At 40.0% G+C, this 25,996-nt stretch overlaps 1 protein-coding gene and 1 long non-coding RNA gene across 2 annotated transcripts; both read left to right on the top strand.

Moving 5' to 3' along the window:
- The first annotated feature begins 1,681 nt into the window (after positions 1-1,681).
- On the top strand, positions 1,682-4,596 carry LOC137039479 (uncharacterized). The gene is made up of 3 exons (XR_010897667.1): positions 1,682-1,774; positions 2,666-3,219; positions 3,373-4,596. It is a non-coding gene; the product is annotated as an uncharacterized lncRNA (long non-coding RNA).
- A 4,459-nt stretch (positions 4,597-9,055) lies between these two features.
- Positions 9,056-11,667, top strand: LOC137039752 (calcium homeostasis modulator protein 5-like). The gene is made up of 4 exons (XM_067415029.1): positions 9,056-9,166; positions 9,787-9,874; positions 10,720-11,277; positions 11,437-11,667. The coding sequence occupies exons 1-4, from the start codon at positions 9,072-9,074 to the stop codon at positions 11,665-11,667; spliced, it is 972 nt and encodes a 323-aa protein (XP_067271130.1). The 5' UTR covers positions 9,056-9,071.
- Positions 11,668-25,996: the final 14,329 nt, after the last annotated feature.

The raw sequence follows: 25,996 nt of genomic DNA, 5'->3' as shown, positions 1-25,996 counted from the left end.
GGCTCTGGTATGGAGGCCATGTAGAGAACAGGCTCTGGTATGGTGGCCATGTTGAGAACAGGCTCAGGCGTGGTGGCCATGTTGAGAACAGGCTCTGGTATGGTGGCCATGTTGAGAACAGGCTCTGGTATGGAGGCCATGTTGAGAACAGGCTCTGGTATGGTGGCCATGTTGAGAACAGGCTCTGGTATGGTGGCCATGTTGAGAACAGGCTCTGGTATTGTGGCCATGTTGAGAAGAGGCTCTGGTATGGAGGCCATGTTGAGAACAGGCTCTGGTATGTTGGCCATGTTGAGAACAGGCTCTGGTATGGTGGCCATGTTGAGAACAGGCTCTGGTATGGTGGCCATGTTGAGAACAGGCTCTGGTATGGTGGCCATGTTGAGAACAGGCTCTGGTACGGCGGCTACCAGACTGTAAAGCATTGAAAGCACACTGTGGACAAGCGGCCATGTAGATTGATGTAATTGGCAGATGTGGTGCACTGCAAATTCAAACAAGAGAACCAAATCAAATGCTTTAGAATAGATTCGGAACTACCTGTGTGTGACTGACTTCAAGACTTCAAACTAATGCATTAACGTTTAACATTAAAGGTAAATTAAAAGTAAAAGTCACCATGTAATTCAAGTATTTTATGAGAATAGTACCTGTCTGTTATTTCTTTCAATCAATTATCAAAATAATTGTTAGTTGCAACCCTAATAATATGTATGCTTTTAAAAGGTTTGTATTTTCTTGCTGTAGAGCTACAATTTTAAATAACTGTAATTACACTATTTATTAAAATTTTAAGATCTAATGACCCCTAAGTAAGTGTTTTTTTTTTTTTTTTTTTTTTTTTTCAAGCACTTCCATAATATTTGGAGGGGGGAGGGAGGCACTGCAATACAATTCTGCTCAGGGCACTCATTTGGCCAGCAATAGGACCTTGTGTAAGCTAAAAATATTATAACGTATGTTCCACTGAGATTTCCTGTAAACTTTTTGCAAGCATTGATGGATCTAAAGTGACGGCATAGAATCAATCCAACATTAGGATTGTGCCAATGCTACTGCTTTTGTAACCGGAAACATCTGTTCTGCTTTGAAATGAATGTGTGGTGTAATAACACAAAAGGAACTTGTAGCTACACGTGTAGAGGTGTGTATATAGCAGACTTTGAAAGTTACTCACACTGAAGTGAATCCCAACTGGTTCCAGGTAAGCCATTATTTTCTGATTCAAGAAAAGTAAAACGTTTTCTCTTAATTCATGTGCCACACATTATCTTGAATTGGAAATGTTTTTATGCGTTGTTTTTTATGCTCTCTAAGCCTATCACAAGTTGAAATTGGTGAAAGTTTAAATTTGTTAATACTAACATTTAACTATCTGTTAATTAATGGACCTGAGATATCATGAACTATCAATCAACAGCTGTGTGTTCATTAAGGAACTCTAAAAAATAAATACTGTAAATATTAATTTCTCATTGTTCATAGATGGGACTTTGTGTTACTAAAATATTATAATGTCTCTTCCACAGAGATGTTCTGTAAATGTATTGTAGGCATTCATAAATATAAAGTTTTAACAAAGCAAAACACTTGTGCGCATGCGGACTTGTGTAACCTGGAACATCTGTCTGTTCTACGTAATTTAAGGAGGGGTTTGAAAGAAATGTGTGGTTTCTCCAAACAGAAAAGAACATGATAAACATACAGCTGAGAGCACTGTGTGGCAGACTCTGAAAGTAGCTTACATCGAAGTGAATGCAAACTATCGCTTCAGGTAGGTTGTTATTCATAATTTTATGATGTGATTCAGGAAAAGTAAAAATCATAAAGTAATTTTGTGCCTCAGGTGTTGACTTTTTTTTTTTTTTGACTCTTGGAAATGCTTTTGTAAAAAATGTCTTATGCTCTCTGAGGTACCACTAAAACGCTAGCATGAGGGTGGTCAAAGTTTACTTTGTTTAAACAAACAATTGGACAATTACATTACAAGTCAAAAATCCCTTCTAATACTTTAAGATGAGTCTCAAGTGAACTGGGTTAAAGGTTTGACACATTGCATAAATTATATTTGACTGATGTTCTTGTATTGGAATATTTTATATTCTACTAATGATAAAACTGTGCTTAAGTTTTGTGCTGACTACGATGTATAGGTTTTCATTTTGCATAACAGTGTATTTTAGGTGTCTGAATATTAAGCAAATATTTAGTTTTGATATTTGGGATATCATCATTGGGATATTTTTGATTGGCCATTGGATTTGTTTTTTTTACGCACTCCCGGCAACCATAAAAGCAGCAGTTGAAGAAAAAAAGAGAAGAGACAAGAAAACAGCTGTATTAAACATTTTAAAGTCCATCAAACTACATGCAAATTCTTTTTGTTCTGTAAATGTAAAATGTTCCAAATGGGGGTTTTCAGAGCAATGCTATAGAAACATTTTTGGTTAAGAACCTAACTATTTTTCTTTGTGTAAATAACTCTTTCCAATTTAAAGGGCCTTTAGTGCAATGGAAAGGTTCTATGAATGTAACATTTTCATTATGGAGCCGTCAAAGCAAATAAACAACCTTTAGATTTAAGAGTGAAATGTTATTGATATGGTAAAGACCATATGCTTCATTCTCCATATGAATAATAATTCTCATCTTTTTCATTTTAAAGAGTCTACAAAGAGGTTTTGAACCGGACGAAAAGTGACAGAAGCATCATCAAACTTCCGTCAGAAGATGGTATTTCAAAAGAAACAAAGTAAAGGGTTCCTGATACGTTGCGCTACTTTTGGCTTTGTTTTATTCACCCTTTGTTTAATCGCAGTTTTGTATACAGTGGCTCATCAGTTTACATGCCCGTGTAGAAATGATCACAATATAGCGATAACAGTGTCCCTCTTCACTGGACCTAGTTTTTTTATTTTTGTCGTAATGTTCCACCTTCTAAGGCCTGCTAGATATGGATGGTTTCATTGCCCTGAAAGTGTGGAGGATGATACTCAGAGGAGCTGTGCTAAAACGTTCATATATTGCTTGATTCCTCCTGCGATGTGGATTTTCTTCTTGTTACTTAATGGACATTATATTGCCTGTGCCCTGACGGACTGGGATGGAGTTTCTGTTTATGATGAGGCGCTAAACATTCAGTGGTGTAAACCCACTGACGGGACACGGAATCAGATGGAGCTACATGAATTGACTCGCAAATATATTCATCAATCTCGGGTAAATATCATATACTGTGTGAGCTTGTTCTGTTACTGTAATATCATAAAGCAAATATTAAATTAGTCCTGTCACAATTAGTCAGAAAGGGAAAATGACACAAATTATATCCGTTGTCTACAAATTTAACATGTTTTCTTTTTTTTCTTTCAGTATTTAGGTTTTGTCTTGATCTCTCTCTTCAGTGTCTTGTCTCTTGTCATTGTGGCTCTTTATGACAGCTGCATTAGTGGCAAATGTGACCACTGCCCAAGTCGACTGTTATCATTCTGCGGAAGAAAAGTGAGACACGGTGGAGGAAACAGACAGGAGGATGTAGAGTGCAGCAGCCCCACCATCTCTACACACCCACTGATGGCTTTTTCTAAAAACCAATAAACAGATGAATTTAAAAACACTCTTAAAAATAAAGGTCCTAGTGGTGTTTTTGCAGCAATGCCTTGAGGTGTGTTCACACTTGGCATGTATGGTTTGATTAAAACCAGCCCAGGTGTGATTGCTCTGTTAGTCCAGTTTATGTAAGTAAGTGTGAACACTGCCATCCGAATCCTAGATCAAACAAGTGGACTGAGACCGCTGAAATCAGGTTATGAACATATCCCCATGCCTTAATGTTCAACATCTTTAGGTTTAATGTTAAAATGCCAATATAAACGCTAAGAGGACCAGGAAATCTTTATTAAGTTTTTTCGATCCGGACCAAACAAACCAAGTGAACCAAACTACAAGTGTGAACAAACCCAGAGCAGAACCGTTTTTGGTTCCTCAAATAACTTTTTTTTGCTGCTCCTTCAATGTATATCATATATTAGTTGTTTGTTAATCAAGTTATTAAATCAATATATATCCTACTAAATATCAAATGATTTGAATGATTTTGTCAAGCGTATGAGATTGTCTAGTTATAAAATGACATGTCTGTTCGCTCTCTCTTTGTTGTCTCATTTTTTGCCTAAGTGACCAATTCGAAGTTAGGGAATTTACTTACCTCTTCATCTTTAATCACTAGAGAATAAGGGCTAAGTTTCCTAGAGCTCGACCAAATCCAACCTTGAAGAAGCTGTGTATCTGTGTGTGTCACCACTCTTTTGTTACAGGATAACAAAACTGAGGTTAACAACTGGCACGTATGGGAAGTGTAATCACCATCTTATAATCAGTGGAGATATTCTTCAGACTCACAGCCCATATGTGGAAATTTTCTAATTTATCTATGCCTTGACCAAGCAATTTGATGATGTAGCTTAGTGACCTGTGTTAGAGTATAATTCCTGCTGTATTGAGTGTACAGCGGCATACGAACTCTTGCTTCTTGAGTGTTGAAGCCGACTTCTGTTGATGAAACTGCAAACTATTCTTCATTAAAATTTTCTTCAATGAATTGCATCTCAGACTCCTGGTCTTTATTCATCTTATCATATTATTCATATTTTTAAACCTTTTCAAACCATAAAGAAAGTTGTGCAAAGGCAAGGTTCCAAGGATGTTAGAGGGTTTTTTTCCATTAAGGGTGGTGTACATAATTACTGTTGGCTGCATGGAAAGTGTAATTTCCGTTAGTTAACGGCACTGTAAATTGCTGTGGAATTTTCTAGTTAACAACAGTTCACAGAAATTTGCAGGCAGCACAGACAGTTGTCGGGAACTGTTGTTTTCACTGGTGTGGAATTAGCCTGGCAGTTGACACACCAATGCAACATACATTTACCTAAAATTGGGCTGGGATTTCCATTTCCCAGCTTTGCCATGAAATTAAAAAAATGTATTGTATGGCTAATGCAAACGCGCTTCCTTATATATCTGCTGTGTAACACGGTGCCCAGATGCAAATCTTTCATATACCAATGCCTATTGGCTCATGTAGTTTACACTCGAAGGTGATTGGGCTCTCAGACAAGATCCCAATTTGTCAGTTCAGTTTTGACTTAATGTCTCTGTTCCGTCCTTCACTGGTGTCACATTAGTAACCTAAACTTACTGGAGTGTTAAAGGGTTAGTTCACCCAAAAATGAAAATTGTGTCATTAATTACTTCCCCTCATGTCGATCGACACTCGTAAGACCTCCGTTCATCTTCAGAACACAAATGAAGATATTTTTTGTGGAAATCCGATGGCTCAGAAAGGCCTTCATTGACACCAATGTCATTTCCTCTCTCAAGATTCATAAAAGGCACTAAATATGTTGTTACAAAGCCCATCTCACTACAGTAGCTCTACAATAATTTTATGAAGTGACAAGAATAGTTTTTTTGTGCGCAAAAAAACCCTAAATAACGCTTGTATAGTGATGGGCCGATTTCAAAACAAAACTTAGAACGTTATAAATCGGTGTATCGATTCAGGATTTGGATCGCCAATGTCACGTGATTTTGGCGGTTTGACACGTGATCCGAAGCATGAATCAATACACTGATTCATAACTGTTTGAAGCTTTGTTTTGAAATCGGCCCATCACTATATAAGTCTTAATTTAGTTTTTGCGCACAGAAACTTTTCTCGTCGCGTCATAAAATTATTGTAGAGCCACTGTAGTGAGATGAGTTTTGTAACGACGTCTTTAGTGCCTTTTATGGGTCTTGAGAGAGGAAATGACATTGGTGACATTGGCCGGCCTTTCTGAGCCATCGGATTTCAACAAAAATATCTTCATTTATGTTCCAAAGATGAACCGAGATCTTACGGTGTCGAATGACATTAGGGTAAGTAATTAATGACAGAATTTTTATTTTTGGGTGAACTAACCTTTTAATAATGTGTTATTAATTTGTTCCAGTGCTGTTATTCATAAATAATGCACCAGTAGTCAATGTTGTAATGTGTGCTGCTTGTACAGTCATGTAAAAAAGAAAGGAATTTATTCTATTGAATTCTGTCGTTTTATGTAAAAGGACAGCTGGTCCTTGGCAGGTCTTAAAATTAAGTAAATACAATCTCAGATGAACAACAGCACAGGATAAATTAGACAGTGTCATTATTTATTTAACAAAAAACTATGCCAAAACAGAAAAGTGAAAAACTAAGTATACCCTGACTGCTTCCAAAGGAATTAAGAGGGTAAGTAGCAGTCAGGTGCTGTTAATCGAATGTCTTTGATTAATTGATAATCGGCAAGTGTGACCCACTCTATAAAAGCTGAAGTTTTGTCAGTTTGCTGGTCTGGAGCATTCAGGTGTCTGTTAACACAATGATCTAGCAATTGTTGCTATACGGCCATTTCCAAACAATTTGAAGTCCATCATGCTACATTAAGATTAATCACAAGATTAATCACAAGTGGAAAACTTTCAAGAGTGTTGCCAATCTTTCCAGGAGTGGACATCCAAGCAAATTCACCAAAAGCTCAGACCCAAGAACTCAGACTTAGGCCTTAGTTTGGCATGTTAAAGTTCCTAGTGCAATTAGAAAAAGAGGGGACAAATATGGCATGTTTGGAAGGGTTATTAATTCGACCATGAACTCCCTCTATCCGACAGCTGAAGCTTGGCTGAAATTGGGTCATGTAGCAGGACAATGATCAAGGTTTTGCAATTGCCCAGTCAAAGTCCAGAGCTCAAACTGACTTAAAATGGTGTGGTGGGATCTTAAGAGAACTGTGCATAACCAAATACCCACAGACCTCAGTGAAATGAAGCAACGTTATAAAGAGAAATTGGCCAACATTTTTCCAGAATTATGCAATAGCCTGACACATTCATACAGGAAACGATGGGTGCTTGACTCTACACGCAATTTAACCATAGGGTGTGTGGCAAGCAGGATGAGGGGCCGTGAGAATGGGGCGAGGCCGGTGGTGAGTGATAATGAGTGCCACCTGCGTTCCGCACCGGTTTCGTATCTTACGGAGGAGCTCGGCGCATAGATGGAGGAGTGAAGACAGTGGACGACGAGAGGGGCTGCCGCGTTTACTTTCAGTTGGTTTATTTCTTTATTAAATTTGTAAAAAAATTGCCAGTTTCCGCCTCCTTCTTCCCATAGCAATGAACTGTATTACAGGGTGTACTTACATACACACAGAGATGTGTTTAGCTGTATACATAAAAATATTGCATCGTATCTGCATTTTTCTAGATGGAGACTGTCATATGGTACGTTCAAGTCATGTCATAAAGATCGTATTTACGAGTTGAACGGACATGAACGCCACCACAAAGTCTTAAATACCAGTGGGAAGGTCGGGATTTTCTTTAAGCCCCGATCTGTACGAGTTGGGGACGTGACAGTGAGAAACACGCTGTCTGGCTTTGTCATTTACAACAAAGTAAGCTAGCATTGTAATATAAAAATTAGCCTAATATATAACGATACCATTTACTGTGGCTTTATAGATTAATCAAAAACGAAAAAGATTAAAACTCACATGATGCACATTCTTTGTTCTTCATTTTAAGTTAACAAACCTTGCAGTATTTTCATGAAATTCATTAAAAGATGGTACGACGCCATCTTGCTCCGACAAAAGTCTTGAACGCACAAGATGTCATAAACACGACTTCTCACCTCTTAAATACGAACATCCCAGGAGGCCTTAATTACTAGCCTGGATGCCAGCCGAACTCAGCCCCGCCCACAACATTTAAGCTCGGGCAGTTCGGTCTGAACTTGATCCATAGAGGAGAAATTATGCCTGAACAGAAACTCTTCAGACCGATGAAATTGTCAGGGCGGGCATAAGACTATGACGGGCAGATGATAAACAGTAACGTAATCATCCACGTCATCAAATGTGCTTGGTTGAATTTGTTCAAATCCTAAACGGTGAGCTTGTTCGTATGCATTCATCTTCACTATTTCTCTCAGAAATGATGATCATGTTGGTAAGTACTGTGTGTATCTTACGTTACTTATTCCAGTGTGCGTGCAGACAGGGTTGCCAAGTTTTTACAACAAAACCTGCCAACTATTAACCCAAAACAAGCCCAATAGCTTTTCGGGGATTTTCCGGAAAAAAAGTGGCATTTGGGGGGTAAATTGGGTGTTATTTTGTCAAGGTTGCCTGCTAAAATTTGCATTCCTGGATATATATATATATATATATATATATATATATATATATATATATATATATATATATATATATATATATATATATATATATATATATATATATATATATATATCACATATCACATAATTCATCACATAATTGAGGTCGCTTCACCCCACATGAATAACAATTGCAACACGGTGCAGTTGAGTTCTGTTGACATTTGACAACTAACTTTATGCGTCGCTTCATTACTCTGATTGGTTGAAGGTCTATCCAATTTATGTTTTTCCTGATTCCGTTGAAACATGCCCCATAATTACAGCCCAATGGAGCAGTATCAGACTCATAATCTGACTAGAATTGAGTATGACCACATCAGGATACTTGAACACACCAATAGAGTGGATAAATTTGAAAACGACACCAATTATGTTTTCTTTTTCACATGACTGTATCTGTTAATATTAATGAATGGATCTGAATTACCATCAACAAACAATGAATCAATATTTTTTTTTTAAATTTTATTTAACAATAAAAGTCAATGCATTAACTCGGAGGTCTTCAACCCTGCTCCTGGGGACCCACTGTCCTTCAGAGTTTAGTTCCAACCCTAATTTAAGACAGGTGAAGCTAATCAAGCTCCTCAGGAACACTTCTTGAAAATACACAGACAGGTGTGCTGAAGCAGGTTGGAAATAACATTTGCAGATCAGTGGGTCCCCAGGAGCAGGGTTGAAGACCTTTGCATTAACTGACATTAAATAACGGGACCTTATTATAGAGCATTACTACAAATATTATAATGTATGTTCCACAGATTTCCTGCAATGTATTGTGGGCATTGATGGACGTAAAGTTTCCATGCCTGTGAAAAGCGGCATAGAATCACAGTCACAAAACACTTGCGTACATGCTGGCTTGTGCAACCTGAAACCTGTTGTTAAATGCTCCAAAAAGTAAGGATGAGCAGTTTGTAAGGAATGTGTGCTTTAAAATTTTTAGCAAAAAAGAGAACATGCAGCTACATGTAGAGCTGTGTACAGCAGACTCTGAAAGTTGCTCACATTGAGATGAATTGAACTGGTCGCAGGAAGGCCGTTATTCTTGATTTTATGGTGTGATTGCAGAAAGTAAAACGTTTTTATTCATGTGCTACAGAAACTGACATGTTTTCATGCGTTGTTTTTATGCTCTACAAGTTGGTGGAATTTGTGCAAACAATTGACTATCTTTTAATATGAATTAATGGGCCTGAGATACCATGAACTAACAATGAACAGTTGTTTATTAATGAATTCTAACAAAAAAATAAATGTATTGCTCATTGTTAGTAGATATCACTTAATGCATCAACTGACATTAACAAATGGAACCTTGTGTTACTAAAAATATTACAGTATGTCTGGGTTCTACTGATATTTTCTGTAAATGTATTGTAGGCATTGTGAAGTTTTCATAGCCATGTGCCAGTGCTTCTCCAAAACACTTGTGCGCATGCTGGCTTGTGTAACATCTGTTCTGTGTAAAGTAAGGAGGAGTAAGTAGTCTGAAAGAAATGTGTGGTTTCTCCAACCAGGAAAGAGCGTGGTAAACGTACAGCCGAGAGCACTGTGTGGCAGACTCTGAAAGTTGCTTACATCGAAGTGAATTCAAACTGGCTTCAGGTAGGTTGTTATTCATGATTTTATGATGTGACTCAGGAAAAGTCAAATTCATAAAGTTTTTTGTCTTTTCATGTGCGTCAGGTGTTGACTTGTCTTGGAAATGTTTTTGTTAAATTGTTCTTATGCTCTTGGAGGCACCACTAAAACGTTAGCATGAGGGTGGTCAAAGTTTACTTTGTTTAAACAAAAAATCGGACAATTACATTACAAACCCATCAAATACTTTGAGATGAGTCTCAAGTGAACTGGGTTAAAGGTTTGACACATATATTTGACTAGTATTGAAATGTTTTATATTCTGTGCTAGATGTTAAGTTTTGTGATAACTACGATGTATAGGTTTTCATTTTGCATATCAGTGACTTAAAAAATATATATTTTAGGTACTGGAATGCCAAATATTAAGTTTTGATATTTGATATATCGTCATTGGGCTCTTTTAGATTGGCCATTGGGCTATACATTTGTTACGAAGACCCTGAAAGCAGAAGTGGTGAAGAGAGAGCAAAAAATAAGAGACAAGAAAAAAACATTTTAAAGTTCATCAAACTACGGAGATGCTTTAAAAACACAGATATACAACTATACAGTCATATTCACCTAATTCATTTTTGTTATGTACAGTTTTGGTAATGAACCTAACCAGTCAAAGAATATGTATTTTTTCTTCCAATTTAAACAACCTTTAGTGCAATCTAAAGGTTCTATGAATGTTAAAGTTTCATCATGGAGCCGTCAATGCAAATAAATAACCTTTAGATTTAAGAGTGAAATGTTCTATTGATATGTTCAAGACCGTCTGCTTCATTCTCCATATGAATAATAATTCTCATCTTCTTCATTAGGGAATCTGCCGAGACTACAAAGAGAGAAAGAAGCAGCCAAGAGCATCATCAAACTTCCGTCAGAAGATGTCTTTTCAAGAGAAACTAAGTGAGAAGTTCCCGAAACGCTGCGCTGCATTAGGCTCTGTTTTGTTGACCATTTGGTTAATCGGACTTCTGTATGCATTTTTTGTTTACCAATTCACATGCCCGTGTAGAAATGATCAGAATGCAGTGCTAGCAGGGTTGCTCTTCACTGGACCTGCTTTTTTTATTTTTGTCGTAATGTTCCACCTTCTAAGACCTCTTAGATATGGATGGTTTCATTGCCCTATAGGAGTGGAAGATGATACACGGACGAGCTGTCCTAAAGCTTTCATATTTTGTCTGATTCCACCCGTTATGTGGATTTCCTTCTTGTTACTTCATGGTAATTTTGTTGCCTGTGCCATGACGGACTGGGATGGAGTTTCTGTTTATGATGAGACGCTAAACATGCATTGGTGTAAACCCACTGACGGGACACAAAATGAGATGAAGCTACAAGAATTGACTCGCAAATATGTTCATCAATCTAAGGTAAATATCATGGACTGTATGAGCTTGTTCTGTTACTGTAATATCATAAAGCAAATATCAAGTCCTTTCTTGATCTTACAGTGTCGCTAAGGGAAAAATAAATAAATTATATCCGATGTCTAAAAATTCAAATAATGTTGTTTTTTGTTTTTTCTCCAGTATGTAGGTAATGTCTTGGTCTCTCTCTTCAGTGTCTTGTCTCTTGTCATTGTGGCTCTTTATGACAGCTGCATTAGTGGCAAATGTGACCACTGCCCAAGTCAACTGTTGTCGTTCTGCGGAAGAAAAGTGAGACACGGTGGAGGAAACAGACAGGAGGATGTAGAGTGCAGCAGCCCCACCATCTCCATCTCTACACACCCACTGATGGCTTTTTCTAAAAACGAATAAACAGCTGAATTTTGGAGGGGAGTAAATTCTTAAAAATAAAGATCCAAGGGTGTTTTCACAGCAAAGCCTGTTGCTGCTGTGTGTGTGATTGCTCGGTTAATTTGAAGTGTGAATGCACTCCCGAACCCTGTTTCAACTCAAAAACCCTGAAAAGATGGGTTTCGTTCCACTTCCAAACAAACTCTAGTGCGTTTTGAATGAAATATGAATCAAAAGTAAATGAACAATAAAGGAACGTGATGTCACAAGATGCGACCCTAAAATGATCAGAATGTATACCATGTTGCAAAAAAAAAAAGCAGATCTTCATTTTTGTGTGTGATAGGGAGCTGCTTTACACTCCTTTTGACTCCTTTACTAAAAGCTCTGCACGGGTTCTCAGCTAGTCAAAATATCATCAAATCAGGTTGTGAACATATCCCCATAACTTAAGGTTTGGTGTTTAAATGCCAATGTGAACGATAAGAGGACTAGGGGGAAAAAATTTTTTAAATCCGGAACAATCAAACCAAGTGTGAACACACCAGAAGAACCATTTTTGGTTCCCGAAGAATCTTTTGGTGATGGGATGGATTCTTGAAATCACTGCCGCTTTATATCCTTTGAGTGGTTGTTAATCAAGTTATTAATCAATATGTATTCTTCATTATCAATTTGAATGACTTCATCAAGCCTATGAGATTTACTAGTTATAAAATGACATGTCTGTTAACTGAAACTCTCTCTCTTTGTGTGTTTGTGAGGACTTCTTTTAAAACCTTCTGACAGCCTAGATCACTGGTGTTTCAATCAGGCCTGTTGTCTACATGACCAATTCGTACTTAATGCCTGAAAACACAAGCTTTTTAAAAAACGATTTCAAAGTGCAAGGTTTTGAAACCGATACATTTACCGTCTCCATGTTAACAACAAAAACGCAAATTTGCTCCAACTACTGTACCAACTACAGGCCTGGCATGCATAACGCAGCCTTTTTAGAAATTTTTGCAGATTCGTTACTGAACGGGGATCGTTTTTGACAACGTTTTTAGTACATAGTTGTCATGTAAACATACCCTCATTTTTTCAGTGTTTCGTTGACTTATCCCTTTAACCTGTTGTCCCGTTAATGACTCATTGTGTATTAGTCATGTCAGCTGTGTCTCGTTTCTTTGATGAGTTCACTGTGTATTTAAGCCCCGTGTCTGGTTCAGTTCTGTTTTCTGTTAATGTTGCGCTAAGCTTGTTTGTTCTATTCCTGTCAGAGAGTTTTGTTTGTAAGTGTTTTTGTTTCCTTCAAGTTCTTGCTAATAAATTTGAACTGCTGTGATTTAGATCCTCTTTCTCCTTGTCTCTGTAACCTGCACATAACTGAACCCTTACAGCTCTATGTAGCAGACTCCGGTAGATGCATACATCAAAGTCTTCAAACGAGTCTCAGGTAGGCCTACTGTGTGGGGGATAAAGTAACAGTACGTCCTTCTAAATGCAAATTATATTATAAGAGATTCTGTGTACATGTTTTTGGTCCAATACGTAATAACTGCATTTAATAGAAGAAATACTTGTCATCTTATTTTATATATCGTTAACCTACTGTCATCTTAGATCATTTAGAGATTTTGATCTGGTCATGATGACTGAGTATCATCTGCACAGGGGCGCCCACAAGATTTGATTGCTGTGATTGTTGTTGTGGGTACTACTAATTAAATGCATAATGCAAATTCACAATAGTTTATATAGTAAAATAAAATAAAGTGCAGCACCCGATGCAGCCACCAAAAAGATTGCAGATTGATTTGCACAATCAGAAAAGCTGTTGCGCTGCCCTTCCCCTTCCCGTCATTGACTGCACAATGCAAGGCCCTGTCCCAAGTGGCACACTTCAGTCCACAAGACCGTCGGGTGTCCCATTCGTCATTTAAGCTTAAAGAAGGGTGCTTGTGAGCGCCCCCTTTTTGGCTGCTATGCGCACTTAAGCTGAGCCCGCAAGTTCGGGAGCTACACAGAGGCCTTCTACCTAGCAGTCAACGCGGCATTACGTTGTGAAAATGCGGACTCAGAGGAATACTGTGAGGGTTTAGGGACAGGGCCCAAGAAGCAGGACTGATCAACCATGCCGCACAAGTCCTGAAAAGTGAAGCCTAAATGTTTTGATCGCCCCCAGGTGGTTGATACCAGTATAGGTCATAAACCCTGCACTCACTGTGAAATTGAATGGGATGTGAGAAAAACTTAAAAAAAATGTTCCTAAGATGGCTTCTGTAATTTAAGTTGTTTTTATCACGTTGATATATATCCATGTGTTTGTTTTTAAATAGGTTACGTTTTAGCTATTTGACGCTTTAAAAATGGGGTGTGTGACATCATGATTTACCGCTTCTCTGAGCGTAATAGTCACCAATTATTTTTTTCTGGGGTTTCGGGAGGAGATTGGAGCTATAACTTTAATTTTCACATTTCCATAACATCCACATCAAAATGAGTTGTTCTGCAGTAAATGTAAAAACTGATTCTGCTGGAGTGTGGGCGGGGCATTGATACTGCGGCTCCACTTCCCGCTCACTACTGCTCATACTCTGCGCTATATTGGGAAACTGCCGGCTTCGGTGGAAGAGCGTGAAGGTGTATCGTCCATCTTTTTTTACAGTCTATGGGACTATTCGATCCCAGGACACCACCTGCACTTTTTAGAGAGAAGACAACAGTATGCATGCCATACAATAGTGACTTATATTTAACACATTACTGTATGTTCTCAGTTAACGAATTATCAGAAGTAAATTAGTTCTGTCGTCCTTGTCCCCTGCCTATTGGTTTCCATGATTACAGATTGATTGCAGTCCTCAATTCAGATGTGTTTTGTTAAAAATCTTGTTAGAATCTGTGTTTGCCCATCTATTTAAGGCTTCTGGTTTGTCAGACCCTTGTCTTGCATTGTTTGATGTCAGCAGTGTGGGGTTGTGGGGCCCTAGATGAGATCATGAAAATTGGTCCCATTGGTGTAAAAAAAACAAAAAAACTGTCATAACAATTTGACAAGAAAGCACACAATTAATTTCAATATTTAGAGTATAATAAGTGTAAAACATTCAACGTACATATGACAAATATTTAAAAACACTTGGGTCTTTTTTTAGCCCAAGGCTGGTTAAAAGCCGGCACTCGTTAACCACAACCTACAGCAGCAGATGTATCTATCAAAAGAGGTCCCAGGAAGGAACCGTGGTGAACTGGCAACATGCTCATGGGTGGCCAAGGCTCACTGTTGCATGTGAGGAGCGAAGGCTGGCAAAATAATTCCAATATCATACACTACAGTTGTGTTTGATGAGGGTAAAGGTGATCTGATGTGACGTCACAATCATGTTGATTTCTGGTACATGGATCTGCCTGAAGTGAACATATTGAGTAGACTCGCACCCTCTGTCAAAATTGGATGGTCAGGGGTCTGTCCAAATAAACTTCCCTGAGACTATTAACTAAAGAGGAACAGCTGTGGTCAATGTATTTCATGTCCAAAAACCAAAACAAAGGAGTGCTTCTACACAGCGTTAAGTAAAGGAGAGTAAGATGAGGCAGTGGTGAAAGGTTGCGAGAAGGGGCTGATGAGAGGATGATAATGACGTGACCCCAGCAGCGAAGAGGGAGAATTCCTGAGCTTCCCAGTGCCGACAGCCCATGGCAGAGTCGATGGAGGGAGGGAGGGGTAAAGATGTAAATAGCGTGGCTGTCTACATCTGGGGGCTGAACGATGAGGCCGATGGATCTATAGGCACAGATAGAGGGTTGAAAGGGCTGAACGACATTGCTAGATCTGGAAACTCAGATGATGTCTTCATGGCGAGCATCATAGGAGGAGCCAGAGTATCCAAAGGCTGGGGCCATGCCGGTGTGACAAAGACAGAGGCGACACAGAAGGGAAGGATGAACCAACTGCAGTAGCAGGGGTGGAGGGATGGAGTGCAACAGACGTCTCATAAGTCGGTTCCAAAAGTGGTGTGACGACTGACCAAGGGGGAGCTGGTGGAAGAGGGAACCCGGAGGAGACACTAGGCTGTGGGTCTCTTGTGGAGCCAAAGGGGGAAGGAGCCAAGACAGAGTCGACAGGCAGAGATGGAGCGACGAGAGCTTGGTCAGATCCACTCGGGCTCTGGCTCAGCCTTTGCAGCGGGTTGACCCTCAATGTTTGCGGGGACAGACAGGATTTCTCCATGGTCCATGATGTTGAAGTTTGCTCTGTGTCTGGCTGTTCTCTGGATTGAGATGTGACGCTCTCCAAACACAGAAGGATGACCTCCTTCCAGTCAAGCCCTCAAGAGGTCGAATGGATGATGAAAGTTAGCCCCGATCCAGAAAAGGGACTTACGTGTCTCGTCATCGAATGAGCAGGTGAGTGCAAGATGACAAAATTCCTTTGTGAAGACAAAGTTCTGGTAATTCTGAGCCACAGCGTGAAATTTTGTCAAGCAATAAATTTTTTGGTCGGGTTTTCTATCACATTGATATCCACAGAAGACAAAGGTGATAATAATCCAAGGTTTATTAAACAAGTACTAACAAGAGAGCCAACATGCAAAACAGTGTCAAACCACCACAATACCGCACTATCACTGCTTTGCTTTACACCTGTTAGTTACCCTGTAGTTCATTTCAGGTCCTCAGTGTTACATATCATATACGTGTATCACAAATCAAATATGACTATGACTTTAAATTAGTACTCAGTGCCCACCACTTTTTTGCCATTTTTTAAATAAATAATTATGATCCTTTAGTCTGCCCATTACATTTTTATATTGATACCTGGTGGGTAGAGATAGAAGGCCTCAAAACGTTCTTATCGCTAAGTAGTTCTTAACCTATTCCTTAACCTCTCTCTTAACCCTATGGCACGATTCCCGAAACGTTCGTACGCTAAGTATATCTTATGTAAGTCACACTTTCATAAGGTTGGTCTGGACCATTCGTAACGCTCTCTTAGCGTTGTTTAAGCTCGAGACGCTGTGAGACGCTAGAAATCAGCGCAGTACAGTACAAAATAAAAACTATGATTTTATGTTATGGACATTTTAAGACTAATAATAAAATATGTTTGCAATGTATACAGGCCTATTTATGAAGTTGACTTTATTTGGTATCAGAACTAATATGGTGGTAATTAGGCTATTTTGTAATGTCATTAAATGTTTAAATTGGCAATCACTTTAGATGATTAACATCTGGCAAACAATTTGGCTCTAAATGGCTAAGATCTATAAATGGGTAAGCATGGTGGTGTCCAGTAAGCAACCAACTATGGCAGTGATACAACGTATCCTTCTATTACATCAAAGACAACGCCGGCCATGGAGACATTTAGTCCATATCTTTATTCGAAAAAAGATAAGCCCTTTTGACATTTTGTCTGACATGGCTATATTACAAAAATTTCGCCACCCAAGTGTGTTGTCCATTTTATTTATTTGAACTCAAAATCAACACAAAATAACACACGATGTGTTAAAATGACACATGATGTGTTAAGTAGTTCAACAAAATACATTGAGTTAAAATTAACTCATCATTTTTTAGAGTGTACCATTAATATAAAAGTGTATTACATCATTTCTAGAAGTCTTTAAACCCATGTCAAGAACAACGGGATAAGGAGGGTGAATGATTAGCAAGGGATATACCCGTCTACCCTTCACAACATATCGTGTGAACATATTACTGATAATTTTATAGCTTTAATATTCTATATTTTACAGATAACTTAAACTATGTTGAAATAAATGTTACTGTAATAATTTGAGGAATGTTTAATTTGCATAGAATGTTTTGTCTTTCTTAAAGCCGTAATGCACCTTCGCGTGAAGTGGAAAATCGATCTCTGAGCAATCGATTCAGCACCTTCACTTGGGACAGCGCCTTTGTTAAGTCATTCTTAGAGGCAGCGTGTTCTTCGAGGAACATACTTAGGAACATAAACAACTTTGGTAAGATATATCTTTTCGAGTCTTCTTAGTGGGCTAAGAGTGAGCGTTATCGGGAAACCGGGCCCAGGTTTTTAATGCGTGTTCCACACCACCGGCACTTTTTAGACATCGCTGGGGATATTTTGGCCGATTGAGCAGCTTTTAAGTAGTACTTTTTTTAAATAGTACAAATTAAGTACTTAATTGACATAAATATTACACACATATTCTTATTCAAGATTATTGCTTTTAAAACAGACAATTAAAATAGTCATATTCCTAAATGCATGAGCAAAATGCAGAAATTTTAAAAAAATAATCTGAAAACACTGAATGAATGAGATCCCATAATAATTTAACTAACTAAATAGATTTTGTATTATATGATAAGATTATTATCATATTTGTATTATAAATATGATGATTATCTCTAAGGTGGACTACTAACTCAGGCCTAATATATGTTCCCTTTCAGTCGGTCCAGTTCAAAGTACGTCAGAACTGAACCGACGAATTGGGATCTGAACTCAGAGACCTATCCACTTTGAGTGTATAAAAACGAGCCAATCAGAGATTGGCATGTGATCCGCACATTCCACACTCCGCCCCGTAGCGCGGGTATAAATAGGAAGTGGAATGGCAGATCAATGCTTTCAACTTCGGAGCCGAACAGTACATTGCTGTTGCCACGAAGAGTGTTAAATTACGAGTCTTGAGAGAGGAAGGAACTACCAGTGCGGGTGTAACGGCGCTTCAGCGAGAGACCGACCTTGTTGCAACCGTTTGCATTCAAGCACCACTCACAAAAAGAGCTTTTGCAGCCGCGGTCACGCCGCTTGGATTGCTTCATATGAGACCGCTCCAACGCTGGCTTCATGGCCGAGTCCCGAGGTGTGCGTGGCGGAGCGGCCAGTACCGGGTCCCAGTGACTCCGTACTGCCGCCAAACCATCAGTCCTTGGTCAGACACGACGTTTCTCCGGGCCGGGGTGCCCTTAGAACAAGGGTCCAGGCATGCTGTGCTGTTCACGGATGCCTCGTCCACGGGCTGGGGGGCCACGTACAACGGGCATGCAGTTGCGGGGCTGTGGACGGAACCACAATTGCATTGGCATATCAATTGCCTCGAGTTGCTAGCAGTACACTTGGCACTGCGCCGCCTCAAGGGGCTGCTACGTGGCAAGCATGTACTGGTCCGTACGGACAGCATGGCGGCCGTTGCGTACATCAACCGTCAGGGTGGTCTACGCTCCCGTCGCATGTTCCAACTCGCCCGCCACCTGCTCCTGTGGAGTCAGAAGCAGCTGAGGTCGCTTCGGGCCATTCATGTCCCTGGTGCGCTCAACCAGACAGCCGACGAGCTCTCTCGGCAGCCAGCCCCTCCGGGAGAGTGGCGACTCCACCCCCAGGCTGTCCAGCTGATATGGGACCAGTTCGGAGCCGCACAGGTAGACCTGTTTGCCTCTCCGGACTCGACCCATTGCCAGTGGTACTATTCCCTGACCGGGGGTACCCTCGGCACAGATGCACTGGCGCACAGCTGGCCCCGGGACCTACGCAAGTATGCGTTTCCCCCAGTGAGCCTTCTTGCACAGACTCTGTGCAAAGTCAGGGAGGACGAGGAGCAGGTCTTGCTAGTTGCGCCGTATTGGCCCAACCGGACCTGGTTCCCAGAACTTACTCTCCTCGCGACAGCCCCTCCTTGGCCCATTCCCCTGAGAAAGGACCTTCTTTCTCAGGGACGGGTCAGCGAATCGTGCCTAGAGTTCGGGCCTGGTAACTCTCACGTTGTCCTGAGACCCAGGCCCGGATACGTGCCCAAGGTTCCTACCACTCCCTTCCGGGACCAGGTGGTGAACCTGCAAGCGCTGCCTTCGGAGGAGGCAGACCCAGCCCTGGCTTTGTTGTATTCGGTCCGCGCTCTTCGCGCTTACATTGACCGGACCCAAAGCTTTCGGACCTCAGAGCAACTCTTCGTCTGTTACGGAGGCCAGCAGAAGGGAAAGGCTGTCTCCAAGCAGAGGTTAGCCCACTGGATAGTGGATGCTATAGTCTTGGCTTACCAGTCCCAAGACGTGCCTTGCCCGTTCGGGTTGCGAGCTCACTCCACTAGGAGTGTAGCATCCTCCTGGACGCTGGCTCAAGGCGCCTCGCTGACAGACATTTGTAGAGCTGCAGGCTGGGCGACACCTAACACGTTCGCTAAATTTTATAGCCTACGTGTAGAGCCGGTATCTTCCCGCATCCTCGCCCCTGGTGGCCAGGAGCGCTAAGTGCCCGTTCTAAGTGTCGGCTTGCAACGCCACTCCCGCCCTCTGGGCCGGATATGTGCGTTTATTGTCTCCAGTTGTGTTCCCCGGGAAACCGGCTAACCCTGTCGAGCTCCTCCGTCACCCCATGCGGTGTCAGACGTTGCGGACCGTCTGACGCTAGGCCTGCACCCGTATGCTTGTGGAACGTGGTTGTAGGCTGGGTTCCATATGTAGCGGTTCCCTCACGGCAACCCCATATGTGTATTCCTCCACGGTACCAGCTACCCTTCGGGCTAGCCCCGTGTCTTTCCCTTGACAGAGCCCGCTCTGTCGTCTCTGGGCGTGTTCTTTCCCCCCTACAACTAGGTTGGAACCACCCCAGAGACTGCCATATGTTGCACTACCCTGCCAGGTTAGTCCTTATGTGTATTCCGCCACCACTCCTTCCCTGAAGGACGTGGCCCCGCAGCGTACCTCTTCGAGAGAGCACGCTTCCCAGCGGTCTATGGTCACTCTAAGTGGGTCTTGCAGAAACAGCAGTGACTGACCTCCCTGCTTGGAGCCCTGACTTCCGTACCATACTAGACGGTCCAGTGCGCTCAAGCAGGACGCTGGAAGGGCCAGCATCCTGGCGTATTCCAGAGGGATCCCAATTCGTCGGTTCAGTTCTGACGTACGTCAAACGTGACCGACTGAAAGGGAACGTCTCGGTTACGTATGTAACCCTCGTTCCCTGAAGGAGGGAACGGAGACGTACGTCCCGTCGCCAGGTGCTGTGCTTCAGCTAGGAGCCCAGTCACGTATTCGGCTCCTCAGTTGAAAAAAGCATTGATCTGCCATTCCACTTCCTATTTATACCCGCGCTGCGTGGAATGTGCGGATCACATGCCAATCTCCGATTGGCTCGTTTTTATACACTCGAAGTGGATAGGTCTCTGAGTTCAGATCCCAATTTGTCGGTTCAGTTCTGACGTACGTCTCCATTCCCTCCTTCAGGGAACGAGGGTTACATACGTAACCGAGACGATATTTACCATCTGAATCTTAAACATATCATGTCAACAAATGTTAAAGTCAGTTAGCTGTTTATTATGTTAAATATGACTTGGCTCCTAATATTGACTCCAAAATACCACTTTTACATATTCTGTTGTTGAAAGACTGTTGCATATGATTTACACAAATCATAAACAAGACCTTTGTCTCAAAATATATTCAATAATTTTAGTGATTCTCATTTGCTACTTAAATCTCTAATAGAAAAAAAAAAGATCAAATAAGTGCAGAAACAACAACATGAATTGAATTAGCACTAAAGCCTAACAATTGTATTTACAGTATGATTGTAAAAGGTATTTATTCTCTATATTAAGAGGATACTCAACCCCCTTATAGTGCCCCTTTTTTTTTGGTTTGGGCAACGGTCCCTCAAAATGTCTGTGCACGGCCCTGCAGTCAACACTTCTGTGTGACTCAGGACATCTGTTAGCTCTTAGTCAAGTATATAAAAGCATTTGAAGGGAATATCCGGTTTCCTGTTTTCCAAAGGGGAAATATTTTTGTACGCGTCAGCTCTGTGAAGCAGACTCTAGAAGATACATCTAGAACATACATCGAAGACTTCATCACTTCAAGTTAGTCGCAGGTAGGTCTCTTTTCTACAATGACATTCACTTAATCTGCGGTATTTGTGATTTTATGATGTCATTCAGGAAAAGTCAAAAGTTCAACAAGTCATTTTGTCTTTATTAATGCTTCACAGCTATTGTGAGTCCATCGTATACAAATCTTGTGAACTGGACTACAGATTATAAGAGACAGAGGCAGCCAAAAGCATCATCAAACCTCCCTCAGATGTCGTTGGTACCAGCTCTTTTACGAAAAGTACTTGAATTCTTGAAGACATCTGCTGCTTTCAGCTCTATACCATTGAGCCTTTTGTTAATCGGATTCGAGGTTGCAATGGATCAACACTTCTCATGCCCATGTAGATGGGATCTGAATGCACTTTTAACAGCATCCATCTTCACTGGACCTGCTCTTTTTTCTTTTGCTTTAATGTTCCTCCATTTAAGGCCTTTTAAACATGGATGGTTTTATTGTCCCAAAGGAGTGGATGATGATTCTCAGCAGAGCTGTTTAAAAGCTCTCATATCTTGTCTGATTCCATCTGTAATGTGGATCTTCTACTTGTTACTTAATGGTGATTATGTTGCCTGTGCCATGACGGACTGGAAAGGTGTTTATGTTTCTGATAAGGAGCTAAAACATTCATGGTGTAAACCTACTGACGGGACACAAAATGAGACAGCGCTACGAGAGATGACGAGCAAATATATTTATTACTCTCAGGTAAATATTATATACTGTATAAGCTCATTGTATAAGCTTGAAAAAACTAAATCAGTCTAGGAATAAGACATTTTTTTAAACAATATCTTACTGTCATAATTTAAGATATTGACATCAGCAGCTTCGACATAACCACTGAAAGGCACAGGATTAGTTTGTCATTATTTTTACTGATCCTCCTTATCAAACATAGAAAGAACTAAATCCACTAATAATTTATCTTAAAAGGTCTCTATCTGTTTTGTGATATTCTCTTTCCTATCGAAACTCAACCTACAACAGTCCCGGGGAACCAGTTCCCAGAAACAGGAAACATTCAGAAAGGTCAGGGATTATTTGTTGAGATCAGTATACAGTTCACTCTCCAACCGGACACAGGCTGTAATAATACTGTACCTCCTTTCTTTCCACACAACATCAACTGGGTTGAATACTAGTGGTATTACTATCAAACACTATACATGTGTATTTGAATATACGTTTATAATAAATCACGATCTGAATTTGGTAAGTAGTTAACATTAAATTCATCGTAACGTATCTCTCAAATAAAGTCAAGACAAATGCATCGTGTTGATGTTAGTGTATATTTAGTTAATAATAAGTTAAGTATGATGTGCCCCCTCAAGTAAAGTCAAGCCAAATATGGGTAAAAATCAACTGTGGTGAGAAATGCTGTCAACTCACTGGCCAATTTGGTGGGTCACTTATGTTTACTCACTTTTTATATGGGCACACTCATACGCGCTGTCTTTGAATGTCCCATCTGTGACGTACAGACAGCGCACCAGAATTGAGTTCTCTTTTACGCTTGAACAAGCAAGAACACAGACTTATTCCAGAGTGTCAGTTTAAATCAGTTAAATAAAGGCATATTTACACAGCAGAGTTAATATTAATCACAGACATTACAACAACTGGTTTATTAGGCTACTGTCGCCTTAAGACCTCCCACTGCCGAACATGATGTTGAACTGACGCGCTGTCACACGCATCTCATTCTCAGTTCATTTAAGATGCTAAAGACTGATTTATACTTCTGCATCAGACCTGCGCCGTAGCCTCTATGCCGTGGTCTATGGGTTGATTTTCATTTATATGTGTATATGTGTTTGGGGCAGACCAATCACAGAACTTGCGGTCTGCATAAAATTAACCCATTGTTATATTTTGCAACACTCAGCTTACGACGTCTGTCGCTATTGTAGGCAATGCTACGGTATAGTTATTTTATATTTCTTAAAGGGTATTAGTTCACCCAAAAATTGTTTGATTAATTACTTACCCTCATGTCTTTCGACACCCGCAAGAACTCATCTTCGGAACCCCAAATGAAGATATTTTTGTTGAAATCCGATGGCTCTGAAAGGCTTTTATTGACACCAATGTCATTTCCTCTCTCAAAATCCATAAAAGACACTAAGAATAGCCGAGAATAGTTTTTGTGCACAAAAAAAAATAAAAAAATAAATAAATAATGACTTATATAGTGTTGGCCGGTTTCAAAACAAAGCTTTGAACTGTTATGAATCAGCTTATCGATTCATGATTCGGATGAACCACTGATTTAATACACTGATTCATAACGCGTCGACGCTTTGTTTTGAAATTAGCCCATCACTATATAAGTCGTTTAGTTTTTTTGTGCACAAAAACTATTCTAGTCGCTTCATAAAATTATTGTAGAGCCACTGTAGTGAGATGGACTTTTTAACTATGTCTTTAGTGCCTTTTATGTGTCTTGAGCAGTCACAACAAATTAACAATGATAGTGTTTCAGGTAGGACAGCAGATATTTCTGAAAATATTGTTCTCAAAGAGATTTTTTTTGGAATAAAATATAACAATGCACAATTAAAATTAAACTAAGACCCTGGCACACTTAATGCACTTTTGGTCTTGTGGACTTACAATGGCTGCCACGAGCATGTGTCCGTGAGACTGTAGTGTCCCATTTAGTCATTTTAGGTTTCAGATAGGTGCTCACAAATGGTCCCTCAATACACCCTCAATGCGCACTTTTGCCAAACCCGCACTGAGGCGAGCTACGCCGCAGACTTCTTCCCACAAGTCAAAGCAGCATTACGCCACATGTCATGAGCACGCAAGTATTTAGGGTGCCATTTGGGACAGGTTCTAATGCTGCATTCATGTGCTCTCAGAATTATTGTAAATACGAGTTTCCTAGGTAAAAATTACACATGAACACCCTCCCATTTCAAAATTTGAATAGGATGAGCTCGTAATTACGACCTCAGAAGTGGGAATTATCAAATTTCCGATAGCACGTGAAGGCGGCATAATGCACCTGGAGCACAAAGTGCGCCACTAATGAGTGTCCCACCAGAAAAAAACACTATACATACTGTAGTTCTGAGAAGAACTGTAGATATGACTAAACATAAATTAACGCTAAAATATCAGAAAACTGTTTAGATCAAATTAAATGTATTAGTGGTAGTTATTTGTCTATTTTCCACGTTTGATTAGACGGATCTGTGCAATTAATTGCTAAATAATCATGTGCCATTCCAATTATTTGCCACAAAGCTGCATACACTCTAAAAAATGCTGGGTTAAAAACAACCCAAGTTGGGTTGAAAATGCACCGACCCAACAATTGAGTTGTTTTAACCCAATGGTTGAGTTGTTTTAACCCAGTGGTTGAGTTGTTTTAACCCAGTGGTTGGGTTAAATGTTGCTTAAGACAACCCAATTGCTGGGTAAGAACAACTCAACCATTGGGTTAAAACAACCCAATTGTTGGGTCGGTGCATTTTCAACCCAACTTGGGTTGTTTTTAACCCAGCATTTTTTAGAGTGTATGGCTGATTATGATAATTGCAGTTTAATTCAGAGTATTTCTTATTTATTCTTATGGAGCCTGATTGATTTAGTTTACACCTAAATGTTATTAAATGCATTAGTTAGCAAAAAATACTAACATTTAGTTATGGCTGATGTTATTCATGCATGAATCTGTGAGACCTGTCATATTAAAGGATAGCTCTTCATTGGTTCGTGATTAGTTCATATCTGCACTAATCATGAGTTCATGATGAAGTAACTATTTATTCAGGTATTAGTACATGATTATTCATGTCCTGCTATTGTACACTATAAAAAAATGTCAGGTCTCTGCAATTGAAAATTTTCTGTGACTGATTGATGCAATTTAATTAATTCACAGAATTTAAATTTGGCTAACTGGAAAAGATGCGACCAGTCACTAGAAAATTTTCAGTTGGAGACCTGATTTTTTTTTTTTACAGTGTAAAGTGTTACTGAAATATTATCTCATGACCTCACAATAAGTCAGAAAGGAAAAGGAAAATAGTTTAATTTTATCTGGAGTACGAAAAACAAAACAACACAAAACATACATTCAACTAGGTATTGTAATTTTATTACAGTGTTTTTTTTCTTTTCTCTTTTAGTTTTCAGGATATGTTGTGATCTCTGTCTTCAGTGCCTTAGCGATCGTCTTTGTGGGTATTTATGACTGCTGCTTAAGTGGAAAGTGTGGCCGCTGCCCAAATCGACTGTTATCCTTCTGTGGACGAAACGATTCAGGAACATACAATGGAGGAAATGACACCGGACAGGATGATATACCGCTTGATAATCTCCCAGCCACTTCCTCCAGCACTACAGACCCACACGATATTATAGAAGAAGAATAAACAGCTACATGTTCAAGGCTAAGTGCAGTCAAATTAGCAACGTTTTGCTGGCAAAAAAGGTAAATTGTCAATTAGTGTAGCGAAGCACAAATTCATCACTC

This window comes from Pseudorasbora parva, chromosome 14, assembly GCF_024679245.1.
Source record: "Pseudorasbora parva isolate DD20220531a chromosome 14, ASM2467924v1, whole genome shotgun sequence".
Lineage (NCBI taxonomy): Eukaryota > Metazoa > Chordata > Actinopteri > Cypriniformes > Gobionidae > Pseudorasbora > Pseudorasbora parva.
Note: the sequence above shows the minus strand (reverse complement) of the source record. Positions and strands in the feature narration are given on the sequence as shown.